Raw genomic sequence first — 15,545 nt, forward strand, 5'->3', positions numbered from 1 at the left:
CTATTATTAGGAAGATCCTACAGTCCCCAGCATTCCACCTTGTCTGAGAAATAGCACTTTCAGACTTATTAATCAGCTTACACATTTAATCAGATTTTGGCAACCTCAGGGTTGTCATTCCGTCCACTATCTTCCCTGATGCAGTATTCTCTTGCACTAATGCAGATGCAGCGGCATTTATTCAGCTTCGGTCCCGCTTGCAGAAAACAGGCTTTCTTTCTGGCTGTTTGTCCATGGCTTTCAGTAGTGCTATGTTCTGGTCTAGACTCTTATCATTGGTGGGCTTCGGGTCTTTACGTCTGGCCTAGTCACAGGACTACGAGGCACATGTCCATTTGACCTTAGGCATCTGCACGATAACAATCCGAGTCAGGATTCGAGGTCGGGTATCGTGTCCGAGATGACTCAATGAACGGTCGGTGTAGATCACTGAAGGGAGGGTACAGTCCGTGCTTACGCATTGGAGCTCGGGCCCTTCTGCTGACCTGGTGGCGGCCCTGGACGGTCCCGGAAGCCGCGGCGGAGTTCCTGGGTGAAAGTGTCCTTGAAGCGCGCGGCGCGGCGACTCAGTGAGCCCGGGGGCTGATCCGCGAGGGCGCGCAGTTGGCGGGCCGCGTCGCGGCCGCGCAGTTGCAGCTTCAGCAGCGCGAAGGCCGTGAGTTGAGCCGCCCGCCGGATGGGCCACGACTCGGACAGCCGCTCCACCAGCTGCGGGTTGTGCAGCAGGGCCGCCAGCAGCCGCCGGAAGATCATCGTTCCCCGGGCGCCCCGGAACCCTAGGCACGCTGTACTCGCCTTCCGACCGGTCCCACCCACTCGGCGCTGCAGGATGACGACACAGCCGCACCAGGATTGGCCCCGGCTACGTACGCTTTCTGCAGCGGGCCGCACACATTTCCGTTTCCGCCGCCGCCGCCGCCGCCTCCTGGTCCGTCTAGCCGAGGCCGTTTCGAGGTTTGTGCCTCTGCACCATGTCGGGTGGCCTCCTGAAGGCGCTGCGCAGCGACTCCTACGTGGAGCTCAGCGAGTACCGGGACCAGCACTTCCGGGTAAGGCGGGCCGGGCCACGAGAGGGGCAAATCTTGGGCCGGAATGCTGAGAAACGGTTTGCGCTTAGGTCTTAGTGTGTCCTTCTTCCTGTTTGCTGGAGACCCCAAAAGCGAATGGCGTCCCAGCGGTGTTTGTGTATTACTGAAGCCACTTATCTCCTAGAGAATCTCAGGCTTGCTTTCACATTTTCTTGATGCCGCTGCGAGTACAGCCCCCCAGGGAGGTTCGGGTAGTGGTAGCTCCTGTTTGATGTGTTTGTCTTGCTTTGGAAAGTGACTGTAATAAGATAGGAGGTATTCCTGTGGCGGCTGGCCCAGACACTACAACCTGTTTTGTTTTGATAGTCAGCCAGACACCACCCTTTGATACTTCAGTCCTTTATTCTGTCAGTCCTACAAAGTTGGCAGTAAGTAGAAAACTCAAGAGTCCTGTTGTGCTGTCTGACGGGCATCGGAATGGACAGGCCAACATGAGTCACATTAAGGTTGTCTGGATGGCAAACTGCTACAGTCAGTGGCTACAGAGAAACCCTGTCTCGAAAAACCAATAAAAAACAAAAATAAATTATATCAGCTTAATTTTAAAATGTTTGCTGTGGATCTGGTATGAGTTTCACTTCTACTACTTTTTACAGTTCTCATTACTTTGAACACTTGCACATCAATAACTAACCATTTCGAATTTGAAGCATACCGCAAAATTACAATCAGGAGAGGAGTCGTTCATTTCTGTTGTCAAAAGCCTACTGTCGTCTTTGGACAGTAGCAGTTTCTGTCATGCGCATTTTCTAGTATATTCTGAATGCAATGTGTCAATGCTGTATTACGTGAAATTAAGTAACCCTGAAGTGATAGACTCTGTATTTCACTTGTATATGAAAAAAGAGCAGCAGTACAAAGTGAATTTGCTAGCCAGGTGTGGTGGTGGACATCTGTGGTTCTAGGAGAAAGTTTGAGATCAGCATGCACATGTAAAAAGCAAACACCTAAATGATTGTTTTCTCTAATGTCTCACCTAAAGTTCTGAAATTGTTCCATAGACTTAACATGTTCAATACTGTAGCGCTCTTAAGGCAATATGGCAGTGGAGATAAGACCAGTTTTATTTTGTTTGTGTTTCTGAGACAAGGTCTCACTATATAGCCTTGGCTGACCTGGAACACACCATGTAAACTAGGCTGGCTTTGAACTCCCCAGAGGTCCACCTGCTTCTGCCTCCCAAGTGCTGGAATTAAAGGAGTGTACCACTGTGCTCAGCCCAAGACTAAGTTTGAATTCTTGCTGTAACTGCTGTGTAGTGTCTCACCTTAGGTGGCCCAGCTGTTTTCCTCATGTATAAAGTGGGAATGATGCATTAGGATCCGTCCCATACAGTTCTGAGAATTAAATGAAATTCACATGTAGCTCTCTGACCTGCAGTCCTTTGAGCGTCCCCAGCGGCAGACGGATTTACTGTTTTCTTGTGTATAGCTATATGTTCTTGCTTTTTAAACCTGTAACTTGGAGGGCTAGAGAGATGGCTCAGGTTAGCACAGGCTTCCTGTAGAGGACACAGATTCAATTCCCAGCATCTACATGATGGCTCACATCTGTCACTCCGATTCCATGGGGATCTCATGCCCTATTCTGGTCTCTGAAGGCAGTAGGCACAGTGCACAGACTATACATGCAGGCAAAACACCCATATACATAAAATAATAAGCCCAAACCAAAGAACTGTAATTTGGAGTGGGTGTGGTGGCCCATGTGTGTTATCACAGCATTTGGGGGAGGCTATAGCAAGAATACGAGATGTTTGAGAACAGCTTGGGCTATGTGGTCCTGTCTCAACAAAACAAATCAACTGAGCTGAGGAGGCATAGCTCAATACATAGGATGCTTGTCTAGCAAGTATGAAACCCTTGGGTAGACCTTGAGCTCTACATAACCCCAGAGTAGTGGTGAATGCCTGTAAGCCCAATGCTTGGAAGGCGGAGGCAAGAGGCTCAGAAGTGCTGTCATCCTTGGTTACACAGGAAGTTCAGTACAGCCAAAGCTACATGAAACCTGTCTCAAAAATAAAACAAGGGGCTGGAGAGATGGCAAGTACTACTCTAGCAGAGGACCCCAGTTCAGTTACTAGCATACTAGGTATGTCACAACCAGTTTCATGGAATCTAATGCTTCTGGCCTCAAAGAGCTACCCCCCCCCCACACACACACGGAGAAAAAGGGAGAGGGGAGATGGGGGTGGGAGGAGGAAACTAACTTAAAAATAAATAAAACTACAGAGCTGGCTTAGTGGTTAAGAGCACATACTCTTGCAAAGGACTCAATGTTGGTTCCCAGTATCCACACCACATGGCTTAGAAATGCAACATCAGATCCAGGGAATACAACAACCTGTTCTGGCCTCTGAAGGCACTGCCTTCACATGCATACCCACACACAAACATAGACAAATAGATTTAATTTGACCCTTCATACTCTTTGTTTCTTGGTTCTTTCACTTTGCACATGCTCGTGGAATGCCTCAGAGGTTAGGAGCACTTGCTACTCTTGCTGAGGAGCAGGGTTTGGTTCCCAGCTCCCACCTGGTGGCTCACAACCACCTATAACTTCAGTCCCAGCCGCCCCTCCTCTGGCTTCCACGGGTACTGCGCAAATGTGGTACATGCACATACCTGGAGGTAAAGCTTACATTGAATACAATCTTCATAAAATATCAAATAAAAACAAAAAGAATTCTAGCTCCAAAGTAGCCTGAACCAAGTTTCTCGTCCTGGAAGACTGAAGCCCAACTAGAATAAGCTGTGGTGAAATCCTCTCGGTTTTCTAATTTACCACTAAATGTGTTCGCAAAAAACCTGCTGTCCTGACTCAGAGGTGATTAAGGCACTCATATTCTCAGAATAAAGGGAACTGAGCCAGTGTTACCTAAGGAATACTAAATGGAAAGTGAAAGATTGAGTGAATGCCCTGAATATGAGTCTTCTCAGCTACTCCCTAAGCTGGATTCCACCATCTTGTTAATGTCTGTGCCCTCACACTAGGTAAAAAAGTCTGGTCAGTTTTTTAGGTCTGCGTAATCACATCTGAACATCTATGTCTTTTCTAGTGGGGATGCTAAAAGCCCCCCCCCCCATGTTTGGGCTTGTTTGGGTTTTTTGTTGTTTTTTGAGACAGGGTTTCTCTGTGGAACAGCCCTGGATGTACTGGACTCCATTTGTAGACCAGGGTGACCTCAAATTCCACCTGCTTCCGACCCCAAGTGTGTGCCACCACGCCCGGCTGCCCCCTCACCTTTGTAGAGACATCTAAAATGCCACGTTAACTGAGTGTGGCGGCTCATGTGTGTAATTGCAGCATTCAGGAGGCTGAAGCAGGATGTTTGTAGTTCAAGACCAGTCTAGACTACAGTCTAAGGTCCTAGAGAAAAGAGGGGGGGCCTAGGGCTGGGGATGTTGTTCAGCATGGAACCTTGAGGGCTTGAGTTTGTTCCCCATCACCACAAGTAATCAGATACCATGTCTAGGCCACAGTGAACCATCTTATCCCTAGGGATTGTCAGGTGTGTTGGTTGAAGCCAGACTCCCTTCGTCCAGCTCTTTGGCTGCATCCTGTCTTTTAGAGAAAAGTTACTTCACCTGGACTTGGTTGTACACACCTGCGGCAGGTGGGTCTGCGTTCTAGGCCAACCAAAGCTACACAGTGCTCTTAGTAATCTTAACCTCTCTCCTACAAGGAATGCAAATATAAGCATGCAAATCACTTAGTAGTTCTTGTTATGACTAGGCTCTAGGGGCGTATTACAAGGGTTACTTGTTGTTATAAAGGGTAAAGGGTCTTTCTGATATGTTCTGTCAAGGTGTAGAATTTAAACTTGGGCCATTAGAGAAGGCTCTAATAGCTCTAATACTGAGGCATGGACTGTGCAAGAACAAGTCATGCCACTCCTGTGGCAGTGTGGTATAGGAAGAGTTACATGCTTTGTCTCTCCACTAAAAACAGTCTGAACCTCATGTTAGTATTTTAGAATGGGAATACTTCCAGGCTGGCAGAGTTCTTGCCTGACCCAAAATAAACAAACAAAAAATTTCCACACTTCAAAACATTTTTATTTTCTGTATGAGCATTTGCCTGTGTGTGTGTGCCCATGTGCACCATGTGCATGCCTGGTGACCAACCACAAAAGCAAGAAGAGGGCATTGAATCACCCAGGACTGGCGTTATTGACAGTTATAAGCTGCCATGTGGGTAATGGGAATTGAACCAGTGTTCTCTAGAATAGTTAGTCTCTTAACCTATGATCTGTCTCTCCATCCACCCCCAACTCCTACCCCATATAGAAGAAAAGGATGATGAGAGACTTTAATTTCCAAAATCAGAATGTTAATCTTTATTCTATTTAGGAATATGACTTTAAGCAAGGCTCTTCATTTTTAGTTCTCAAATCTGTTCATTGTATGTGTAATGCTTTGTGGAGGGCACAGAAAAACTTCAGAAATTGGTTCTTGCCTTTCACCTCTTTGAGGATTCACTCGTTTCTGCTCTGCACTGTGTACTCCAGGCTGGACTGGCCCCCAGGCTTGCAGAAGATCCTCCTGTTTCTCCACCCCATATCCCAGCCCTAAGCAAATCTCTTTTTAGGTTGCAATATTTAACTTCATCTCTTTTTTAATTTCTAGGGTGACAATGAAGAACAAGAAAAATTACTGAAGAAAAGCTGTACATTGTATGTTGGAAATCTTTCCTTTTATACAACTGAAGAACAGATTTATGAACTCTTCAGCAAAAGTGGCGACATAAAGAAGATCATCATGGGTCTGGATAAAATGAAGAAAACAGCATGTGGATTCTGTTTTGTGGAGTATCCTTCTTGGGTATCTAATGTAGCTATTGAACCAGGACAGAACTCAAGAGCTTGAGCACCTGCCCCCCCCCAACTTTTTTTTTGAGACAGGGTCTCACTGTATGGCCCTGGCTAGCTTGGACTCTAGCCATCCACCTGTCCCTGCCTCCTGGGTGTTAGGAATAAAGGTGTAAAGATGCGTGCCACTTGTTTTAACTTAACTATACTTTTCTCTCACTTCTTCCTATGAGTCCATATTCTGCAACTGTGAAACTGATAATTACATTCTGTTCAGAAATTTTGAGTGTTTAGCTAGGTGTGGTGTAATACACACCTTTAGTCCTTTTAATCCTAGCACTCAGGAGGCAGATCTCTGAGTGTGAGCTCAGCCTGATCTACTTAGTAAGTTCCAGAACAGCCAAACTACACAGTGATACTTCTTTTCTCTCTCTCTTTTTTTTTTAGGTTTTTTTTTTTTTTTTTTTTTTTTTTTGTTTTTCAAGGCAGTGGGTCCCTATGTAGCCTTGCTGTCCTGCACTTGCTTTGTAGACCAGGCTGGCCTCAAACTCAAAGAGATCCATCTGCTTCTGAGTGCTGTGATTATAGGTGGGTGATGACTCAGAGCGACATGGTGAGACCCTGTCTCCAATTGAAAAAACAAAAACAAAACAGTGGACTAGTGGACTCTTTTTGTTTTTCCAACTAGCTCTAAACTCTAGGGCTCAGCCCCCTAGGCAGCTGAGTATATAGAACCATGCCACCACAGTTTTGGAGTCTAGGTGTCAGACGTTAGAATTTCACTAAATGTTTCCCTATCAGAACAATCTAGACCAAGTCAAGCTGCTAATTATAATTGCTTAAGCCAGTAATTAAGATTTTTATTTACATATGTATAAGCATGTTTCTGTGTTTATGCATGTATATGGATAAACATGGTTCTTAAATTTATTGTTTTTTTATAAGTGAGTGCTTTGTGAGCATGTATGGCTGTACTTCATATATACGTGGTGCCCTCTGAGTTCAGAAGAGGGCATCAGATCCACTGAGAATTGGAGTTACAGATGGTTGTAGACCACCATATAGGCTCTGGGAATCAAGCCCAGGTCTGAAAGAGCTAACGTGCTCCTAGCCGCTGAGCCATCACTCCAGGCCCTTTTGGGTTTTGTTGTTTTGTTTTTTTACTTTGTTTTGAGACAAGTCTTGGTATGTAGCCCAGACTGGCCTCAAATTCACAGCAGTCCTCCTGCTTTAGCCTCCTGAGTGCTAGGATTAGAGACATGAATCGGTGTTCAACTTTATCATTATTCTTGCATAAGAAGTTTGTGGTCTGATATTACACTGACTGTGTTTTCTACATGCAAATTAAGACATGGACCAGATAATTATCAGCAGATATATCTAGGAAATCAGGAATGACTCAGGCCTGGACAGATGTTATTTACCTGTCCTTTACTGCCTAAGTGCTATTGGACCAACTTTGAACTGGCTTCTACAAAATGAATTAATCTGGTAGGGCTAGCTTTTCTACTTGTTTTTTTTTTTTTTTTGTTTTGTTTTTTTTGTTTTTTTTGTTTTTTAGCAGCTCTGTATCATGTAGGTGTGTTTCTTCCTGTCTCCAAAATGTTTGAGGAAGAAGAAATGCTAGTGTTCCTTAATACTTAACACTTAAGATACTATTCAAGAGCAGATGCGGAGAATGCAATGCGGTACATAAATGGAACTCGTCTGGACGACCGGATCATACGCACAGACTGGGATGCAGGCTTTAAGGAGGGCAGGCAGTATGGACGTGGACGGTCTGGAGGTCAGGTATGCTACAAGGGTGCCTGACCTGAATTTCTGCCTAGGATTCCAGCTATAATACGGGTCTTTTGTCAGTTTTTGGTTATTCTTTTGTAAGGAGCTCGTGCTGTTAAGTTTTGATAGTTGTTTTTTTTTTTTTTTTTTTTTTGGGGGGGGGAGTGTTCTGAGACAAGATTTTGCCATGTAGCCAACACTGGCATCAAACTTGAGATCCTCTTGCCTTTGCCTCCTGAATGTTGACATTACAGATGGGTGCACATCAGGGCCAGTGATAAAGGAATTTGAAACTCTGAAATATTCTGTACATTTTTTTTTCTGTTACTAAACTCATGCTAGGGGCCGTCCCCCTGCAAAAATGCCTGAACAAAAGCAAAATACACTCAAATGAGTTTACTTTATATTTTATGCCCTGCTTATTTGTGGGCACCTGAGAAGGTTTAGCTATGTCTGGCATGGTGGCAGAGGCATATTTGTTGCATCAACATTCCACAGTGCTGTGTTTCTTTCAATTAAGGTTCGAGATGAGTATCGAGACGACTACGATGCTGGGAGAGGCGGCTATGGAAAACTGGCACAAAAACAGTGAGTGCTGAGAGCCCCGAGCACACAGCTCACGCTGTTGATGTTGGTGAACAGTACCAAGGTCTGACCAGTGTCTCTGTTGCACTGGAAGCCACCTCTGGTTTTGCTCTGAAATATTAAAAGATAGAATCCAAAAGAATGCCTTTAATTCTAGTCTTATTAGGATGATTTTCTGTTATTATGTCAAAAACTATATTCCTAGGCAGCAGACTCAATCTGTGCCAATTAAACTGTCAGCTGAATGCCACACTTTTAGGGAGACTGGAAAAAGTGTGAGAATTGGCTTTACAAGGTTGGTAATCTTCATGAGGACTGAAAAATTTTTTATGTTTTAAGTTTGCATGTTTATTGGTGAGGTTTTGATATTGGCTGTAACTCTGCTCTAAATTAGGAACAGATGTTTGTCAAGTGGATCTGCTTTTTATATTTCAATATAGTTGGCATAAAAGTCAGCCTTAAATGGCCCTGGGGCTGCCACCTGCTCATATGCTTTATACATCAGGATTTGAAGTGTTTACTAAAGAGTTCTCAATAGATGCAAATGTTTCAGTTTAAAACAAAGCAAGAAAAACAGAAACAAAAACCCAAGGACTTTGTTATACAGTGAGCCTCTGAAATCCTAAGAAGTAGGGGAAGACATTGTCAGTGGGGCATGGAATGAAAGTTCAAACATTCCCTCAATATGGTAGCTGAGATTGGAGCCATTAGAGTATGTCTTCCTGTTTTCAAAATGAGAATCGGCATTAGAAAAGGGCTTCAGCCAGGCCAGTAATCCTAGCTACTTGGGAGGCTGAAGCAAGAGGATCAAAAGTTGAAGGCCAGCCTGGGCACCTTTTGAGTCTGTCTCAAAATACAAACATAAAAAGGGCTAGAGAAGACACAGGGCACAGTGGCTAGGTACTTACTATGTGAGTAGTCTGGTTTAACCCTCAGAACTACCTAGACAATCACAGTGTGACAGTTGGGAGTGTTTACAACAGAAAGCCTCTAGGAAATGTCTGTTACAACTAATCCACATCTTTTAGCTTTTTTCCTTCAACTTGTGCTGAGGGCCATGTGTAATAGTAAGCTGGAGGCTGGGCTCTAAAGAAGATGCCTAGAGAATGTTTTTCCCCCATCTTCCAATTCTCACTAGTTTTTCAAAGTTGAGGCAGAACATCTTTTCTTGGCACTGTAATGACTGTAATGCTTAGAAACCCATTTGTGAACACTCAGTAAGGAGACACTCGAGTTTTAAAATAAAGCTTTTATACTGTAGTTTGAACTGTTTATCTTATATTCTATAATCTTAAGACCCAAAACAGTGGGAATTTTATCTTCTGTAACAAGTTTCAATAAAGTTAGACCAACTTATTCTGTGTATATTTCCTCGCCTATAAAAGAGGGATGTGTTTTGGTGCTCCTTTACCGTGGGAGAGTTTGACTAATGTATAGAATTTGTATATCCATTTCAGTTTGATACTTGGAACTACTTATGGCAGCACATGAAGAGGAAGCATGGTGCCCCCTGTGAAAACAAGACACACTAAGCAAATCCTAAAAGAGTAGGGCAAAAAGAGGCCAGTTTTCCAGAAGCCATATACTGTAGGTGCTGGGACAGGAAGGAAATGGGGCTAAATTAAGAGGATGTTTCTTGGGCTTCAGGATGCTGATTTGGCAGTCTTTTTTCATTATACCCTTTCCTATTTCAAAGACATTATCTGAACTATATCTCACTTTAATCAAAGAAAGTGAGATCTCAGAGAAACATGCCAAGTAGGGTGTGGTAACATATGCTTGTAACCCTAACACTTGGGAAGCTGAGGGTCAACAATTATAGGCAAGGTTACAAAGCAAGAACCTATCCAAAGCCAGGCACAGTGGCACACTCTTATGATCCCAGCACTGGGATTACAGGGAGGCAGAGGCAGTTGGATCTCTGTGACTTTGAGTCCAGCCTGGTCTACAAAGTGAGTCCAGGAGAGGCAATGCTACACAAAGAAACCCTGTCTTGAAAATAAAAAACTTTCTCAAAAGGCACAACCCATCCCTATTCCAAAGAACAGCAACAAAAAACTACAAAGAAACAACAACAACAAAGTCCACAGAGACATGTAGGCTACAATGTGGGTCACTAAGATTACTAGCTTCCCATATATTGTAAACAAAAGTATACATCTTGAGGCTTGGTTTAGAGCTCTGACACCCAACATGGTGGCCAGACACCACCATAAAAACAATATAATTGGGGCTGGAGTGCTCAGGGCATTTGCTGTCTGCCTGAGAGCTGTGTTCACTCCCTAGCACTCATGTTCACAACTATCCGTAACTCTAGCTCCATGGGAGCCAGTGCCCTCTATGAGTACCACATGTACACTTACATGCAGAACACTCATAAGTAAATGGTATCAAATGATTGTTAGCTGGACATTGGTGGTGCATGCCTTTAGTCCCAGCACTAGGAATCCGTTGAAGGCAGAGGCAGGAGGGTCTAGAGAGCAAGTTCCAAGATAGCCAGGGCTACACAAAGAAACCTCGTCTGGAAAAAACAAAATAAATATATAATTGCTGTGATTCTTTGTTGTTGTTTTGAAACACTATGTGTGTCTCTCTCCTGGCTGGCCTGCAACTCATTTAGACAAGGTTGGCCTCAGATGCACAGAAATCTACTTGCCTCTGCCTTCTGGAATTAAAGGCATGCACTACCTACACACATGGCAATAAAAAGATCAAACCAAACTCTTGAGTTTTTAGTCCCGCCAAGCACATTTCCCCACTCTGTAGCTGCATGTGGCAGGTCGCTGCGGTGGCATAAACTAGAGCATGTCCAAAAAGGGAGCACCTGCTGCAGCTCTATGCGTAGAGCTAAGTAGGGCAGGCAGTGGCCACTGTTCCTCAGTGAGCCTTGTCACCACTGAAGGGACACTAAGAAATAGTCTATTCACCACACAATACAATACATTTAACACAAGAGAACACATGTTTATAAAGGCATTTAGTTTATTTTCAAAAAATATTTTGCTAGAAGGGTTGAGTACTGACTGTAATTTTACATGATCATATTCTTTTAATAAAATCTTTCTGACCAACAGAAATCATTCACGTCAACAACTTGTCTAGGTCTATTTTGTAACCCCATAGACAATAGCACTTCTTGGATGCTAGTCCCCAGATCTTGGCTGTTGATTAACTTGGTTTCTTAACATAATGAAGCAGAGCAGATAATCAGTGCATTGAATTTACACTAACAACTCACTGTTTCTGACCCGCTCACACCCCCGATGGCTCCTAAGGAAGAAGCAGTGAGCCACAACTCACCGAACAACTAATATTAGGTGAGAACTGGCTCGTCCCTAGGTACTCTGTTACTATTGTATTCCAACCATAGCTCCAAGATGACCATGCTATTCATAGTCAATGGCAAACACAGAATACAGTGCAAAGCCAAAAAATGTGCTATGAAATTATTGGCAACAACTGCTTTTCTCTTCCTTGAGAGGCCAGCTGAAAGTTAAATCTCCATGATTCCTAGGAAAACTAAAAGATGAATTAAATCTATTCATTGCTAGGGTTTAACAAAAGGAAAGATAATGGAAAGAAGCAACTACAGTCAGATAAGTTTGCCCGTAAGGTCCCTGGCAGCTTGTTGAAGGCTCATATGTGAACAGCTTTAAGCCTGTGCAAGGCTTACATTCATCCCCAGTGACACAGGGTCTGCCTGCTTTATAGGTATCAACAATTCAGTGTCAGGCCAGTGACAGTAAAACATTACTACAAGACAAAAGAGTTTGCAATCTAGGGCTTGAAAGCTAAACATTTGCATGAAGAGAAAGAACAGCTATGTGTGCTGAAACCAAGTCAGCACATGACAGACAGGCTTAGCACACTGAAAATGCCCAGCATGTAGGCTGAAGCAAGTCGAATAGTGCACCTGAAGGCGCCCTATCGTGCCAGAAGGGAAGAGTAGCCGGATCTGGATGGCTGCGCCTCGGTTCATCCCTGCATGCCTCACTCCTGACATGACCCTTTCTCAGTCTGGAGAGGTAGCAACTCAGACTCTGGACATTATGATTCTCCCAGGCATTGAACATGCTGGTGCACCCACGTAATCCAAACATTAGGGAGGCTGAGGCAGAAGAACTGCAAGTTTGAGGCCAGCCTGAGCCAAATAAAGACCCCGTTTCATGTTTCAACAAAATTCTCAAAGGAACAATTGTAACTTCTGCATGATGGGTCTGCTAGTGGGCAAGTGAGATGCTTCCTCAAGACTAAGTTGGAGACATTCTGAGTCAGCCATCTCATTACTGGCTATTTCAGTATAGGCACAGAAACACAAGTCCACTAATGCCTCGCATACAGACTTTGAAGAAGCTCATGTCGGCATAGGTATGTCTAAAAGTCCTAAGAGTACATCTTTAGGTGGGTGTGGAGACAGACCTGTGTCCTCGCCCCCGGGAGAGGACTGAGAATTCGAGCTCATCTTCAGGTACACAATGAGTGTGAGGCTAGTCTGACACAGGAGCCCCTGCTCCCAGACCTCCTCTTTAAGAGATCTTCAAGCACCCTGGCCTGACAGGGCTGGCCTGTAAGCCTCGCTACTCAGGTGGCTGAGAGTATAAACTCAAGGCCAGGCTCAGCCATAGAGCAAATGCAAGGCCAACCTAGGCAACTTCATTAGACCCTGTCTCAAAATACAAAAACATAAAACAACAACGACAAAATGTACAAAGAGGGCTAAGGGCTAAGCTCAGTGGTAGAGTACTTGCCTAACATACAAACAAGCTCTGGGTTCCATCACCAGTACCTGCAGAAACAGTAAAGACAACTTCCCCTATCTAAATTCTCGTCTTCCCCAGTGGTGACCCAGCCTTACCTGTGGCAACAGAGTGCCTCTACTCAAGTCTTTTTAACGACCTGAAGCACAGGAAACGCTGACCTGGTTTTATGCCAAGAACTTTGAGTTTGGGTGACTGAAAATACCAAGGCCACTGCCCAGTGCCCCTGCTGCTATTGAGAATCCTGCATGTAAATCTAATTTTGATTCAACCCTAACGAGGCAGTAAGCCCTACTCAACCATTTTACCTTTTGTTTTTTAAACATCTCATGCCTAACTAGGCAGTTATCTTCTGCCATTTACTTGGTAGTTTTTTTCGTGAGTTTCTTACACTTTCCTCCTTCAATTAAAAAAAAAAAAACAAAACAAATATGCATCTTACTTATTTTCCTTTCAAATAAGTCACAAAAGGCCAGATTAAAGATGCAAGATCTACCCATAGGACAGGGCTATTCTACAGCCTGCCTTGGTGGAAGAACTTCAATAAAGAGGCAGTTCTTGAGTACAGGATTCAGATTGTTCTTGTAGAAGGCAAAAGAGCTGTCTGGGATGTTGAGTGGCCAGAGGAGACTGGAGAAACATTCCTCTTGTGCTGCTCTCCCAGAGACCTCAGTGTGGCCTCTCCTCTCCTCCCACCATCTGCACCAGACCCCATGCCAGTCTTCTACTTGGCTTGTATTTCAGACTCCTTAAAGTAGAAACAGTTTTGGTAAATCTTAAATACCTGGGGCAGCAACAGAGAGGTGATAGCAGATTACTGCCATGAAAGCCAAATTCTCATTCATTTAACCAGGAATTTAATGGATGCTAAGTTGTTGTTTTTTTTTTTCCCACAAGTCAAACTCAGAAAAAAAGTGAAAAAAATCCAATGTCCCAGGAAAAGCCATTATGAGATTTAACCTACATATTATAAATCTCAAGACCAAAATAGAAATCTTATTGTAGAGTGTATTGGTATATCCCTCTATTACCAGCACTGGGAGACAGAGACGGGGTTAGCTTGAGTGTGAGGCCAGCCTAGCTGTGAGCTCTGGACAGCTTGGCTACATAGTGAGACGTCTCAAAACAAAACAAAGAAATCTTTTTTTTTTTTTTCTTTTTTAAAATAAGATCAACTGGCCCTCAAGGATGCTGCATTTCCCCCTCATACCTTAACTCTTCTTAAATCAGCACTCTGCCTGCAAGCACGTCCCTAAGCAGAACAGCCCCTCTCACCCTCAGATGGAAGGTATCTCAGACTGGAGCCTCATCTGAGGGATATCAGCAAAAGGTGCTGCCGGCAGAAGTAAAACAGGACTGGCTTTCCACAACACTCCTAGCTACCCTTTATGCCATAGGGAACATCTATTCTGAGCTATGCTGTATCAAAAACATCTTGCATTTTTAGGTTCTGGGGTTAAATTTTAAACCTGTATTCAGTTCACATCTAACTATGTTTCAAAAGCTGCACCAAATCTACTAGGCTTTTTTTTTTAATACTCTTTACTGCATGCTCTGTCTATATGCATGCGTTTGGATAATAAATATTAAATATAGGAGGGACATAGAGAATTCATAAACTTAAAAATGAAACTAAACTGAACAGTAAAAAAAAAAAAAGAAAAAGTACATGATAGCAGGAGAAATGAAGAAGGGCAAAAATAAATTTGAGGTAACAATAAGTGGCCCAATACCACCAATCTGAAATATCTGTAAAAATTCAGTAAGTGTTTGGAGATTCAAGTAACAAACCATCTGCTCCAACATGGCCAGCCTTCTGGAGTCCCTGCTGAGTCTCAGTCCAGGAGCCGGCACTCACACAGCTCCTTATAGATCCTCTTCCGCACTCGAGGCATGTCCTCTTGAGAAAACTGGAAAGGCTGCTCTAGGGCGAGGCACTTGCAGTACTGCAAAAATAAAAAGCCAAGAAGGAGATGGAGTGAAGGCTCAGTGGTTAAGAGTACTCGCTACTCTTCCAGAGGTCTCAAGTTCAGTTCCCAGCAACCACAGGCTGGCTCATAACCATCTATGATAGGATCTGATGCCCTTTACTTTCACATGTACATGCGCACACAGCATTCATATAAATAAGTAAATCTTAAAAACAAAGAAAATAAAATTCTGTCCCAGGGACACCTGAGTTGCATGTGTGCCTTTTAGATACACATACACCTAACAGTCTAAAGCTACAGAATAATATTTATGAGTCTTACAAAATCATGTTGTTGTTTTCTGTTTGTTGTGTTTTGAGAAGGGTTTCTCTCCATAACAGCCATGTCTGTCCTGGAACTTGCTTTGTAAACCTGGATGGCCTCAAACTCACAGAGCTCTGCTGTAGATTACTGGGATTAAAGGAGCTGTGTGCCACTATGCCCCACTGAAAACCATGCTGCTTTAGAGCACTGGCTTCCAAATGAGAATCAACTTTACGGCAACTGAATAGCTAGGCACCCTTCCACTCTTCCCAAGTACAATTTGCTGCGTCCA

At 43.8% G+C, this 15,545-nt stretch overlaps 3 protein-coding genes across 6 annotated transcripts in view; 1 reads left to right on the forward strand and 2 right to left on the reverse strand.

Moving 5' to 3' along the window:
• Positions 1-65: 65 nt before the first annotated feature.
• On the reverse strand, positions 66-753 carry Ncbp2as2 (NCBP2 antisense 2 (head to head)). The gene has a single exon (XM_060370212.1). It carries the CDS (start codon positions 751-753, stop codon positions 454-456), a length of 300 nt encoding a protein of 99 aa, XP_060226195.1. The 3' UTR covers positions 66-453.
• A 157-nt stretch (positions 754-910) lies between these two features.
• Positions 911-15,545, forward strand: part of Ncbp2 (nuclear cap binding protein subunit 2) — a 30,046-nt gene continuing 15,411 nt past the window's right edge. Inside the window, exons 1-4 of one of the 2 annotated variants that reach the window (XM_021645129.2) lie at positions 911-1,049; positions 5,717-5,898; positions 7,551-7,689; positions 8,198-8,265. In XM_021645129.2, the coding sequence (XP_021500804.1) occupies positions 972-1,049; positions 5,717-5,898; positions 7,551-7,689; positions 8,198-8,265 (467 nt within the window). In that variant the 5' untranslated portion in view covers positions 911-971. Of the gene's footprint in view, positions 1,050-5,716; positions 5,899-7,550; positions 7,690-8,197; positions 9,619-15,545 lie in introns of those variants that run through there. The other variant, XM_021645130.2, reaches the window with a different exon arrangement.
• Senp5 (SUMO specific peptidase 5) overlaps positions 1,092-15,545 on the reverse strand; it is a 46,815-nt gene continuing 32,361 nt past the window's right edge. For 2 of the 3 annotated variants that reach the window (XM_021645126.2, XM_021645127.2), the window contains exon 11: positions 11,225-14,965. In XM_021645126.2, the coding sequence (XP_021500801.1) occupies positions 14,855-14,965 (111 nt within the window). In that variant the 3' untranslated portion in view covers positions 11,225-14,854. Of the gene's footprint in view, positions 1,581-11,224; positions 14,966-15,545 lie in introns of those variants that run through there. The other variant, XM_060370206.1, reaches the window with a different exon arrangement.

This window comes from Meriones unguiculatus, chromosome 17, assembly GCF_030254825.1.
Source record: "Meriones unguiculatus strain TT.TT164.6M chromosome 17, Bangor_MerUng_6.1, whole genome shotgun sequence".
NCBI lineage: Eukaryota > Metazoa > Chordata > Mammalia > Rodentia > Muridae > Meriones > Meriones unguiculatus.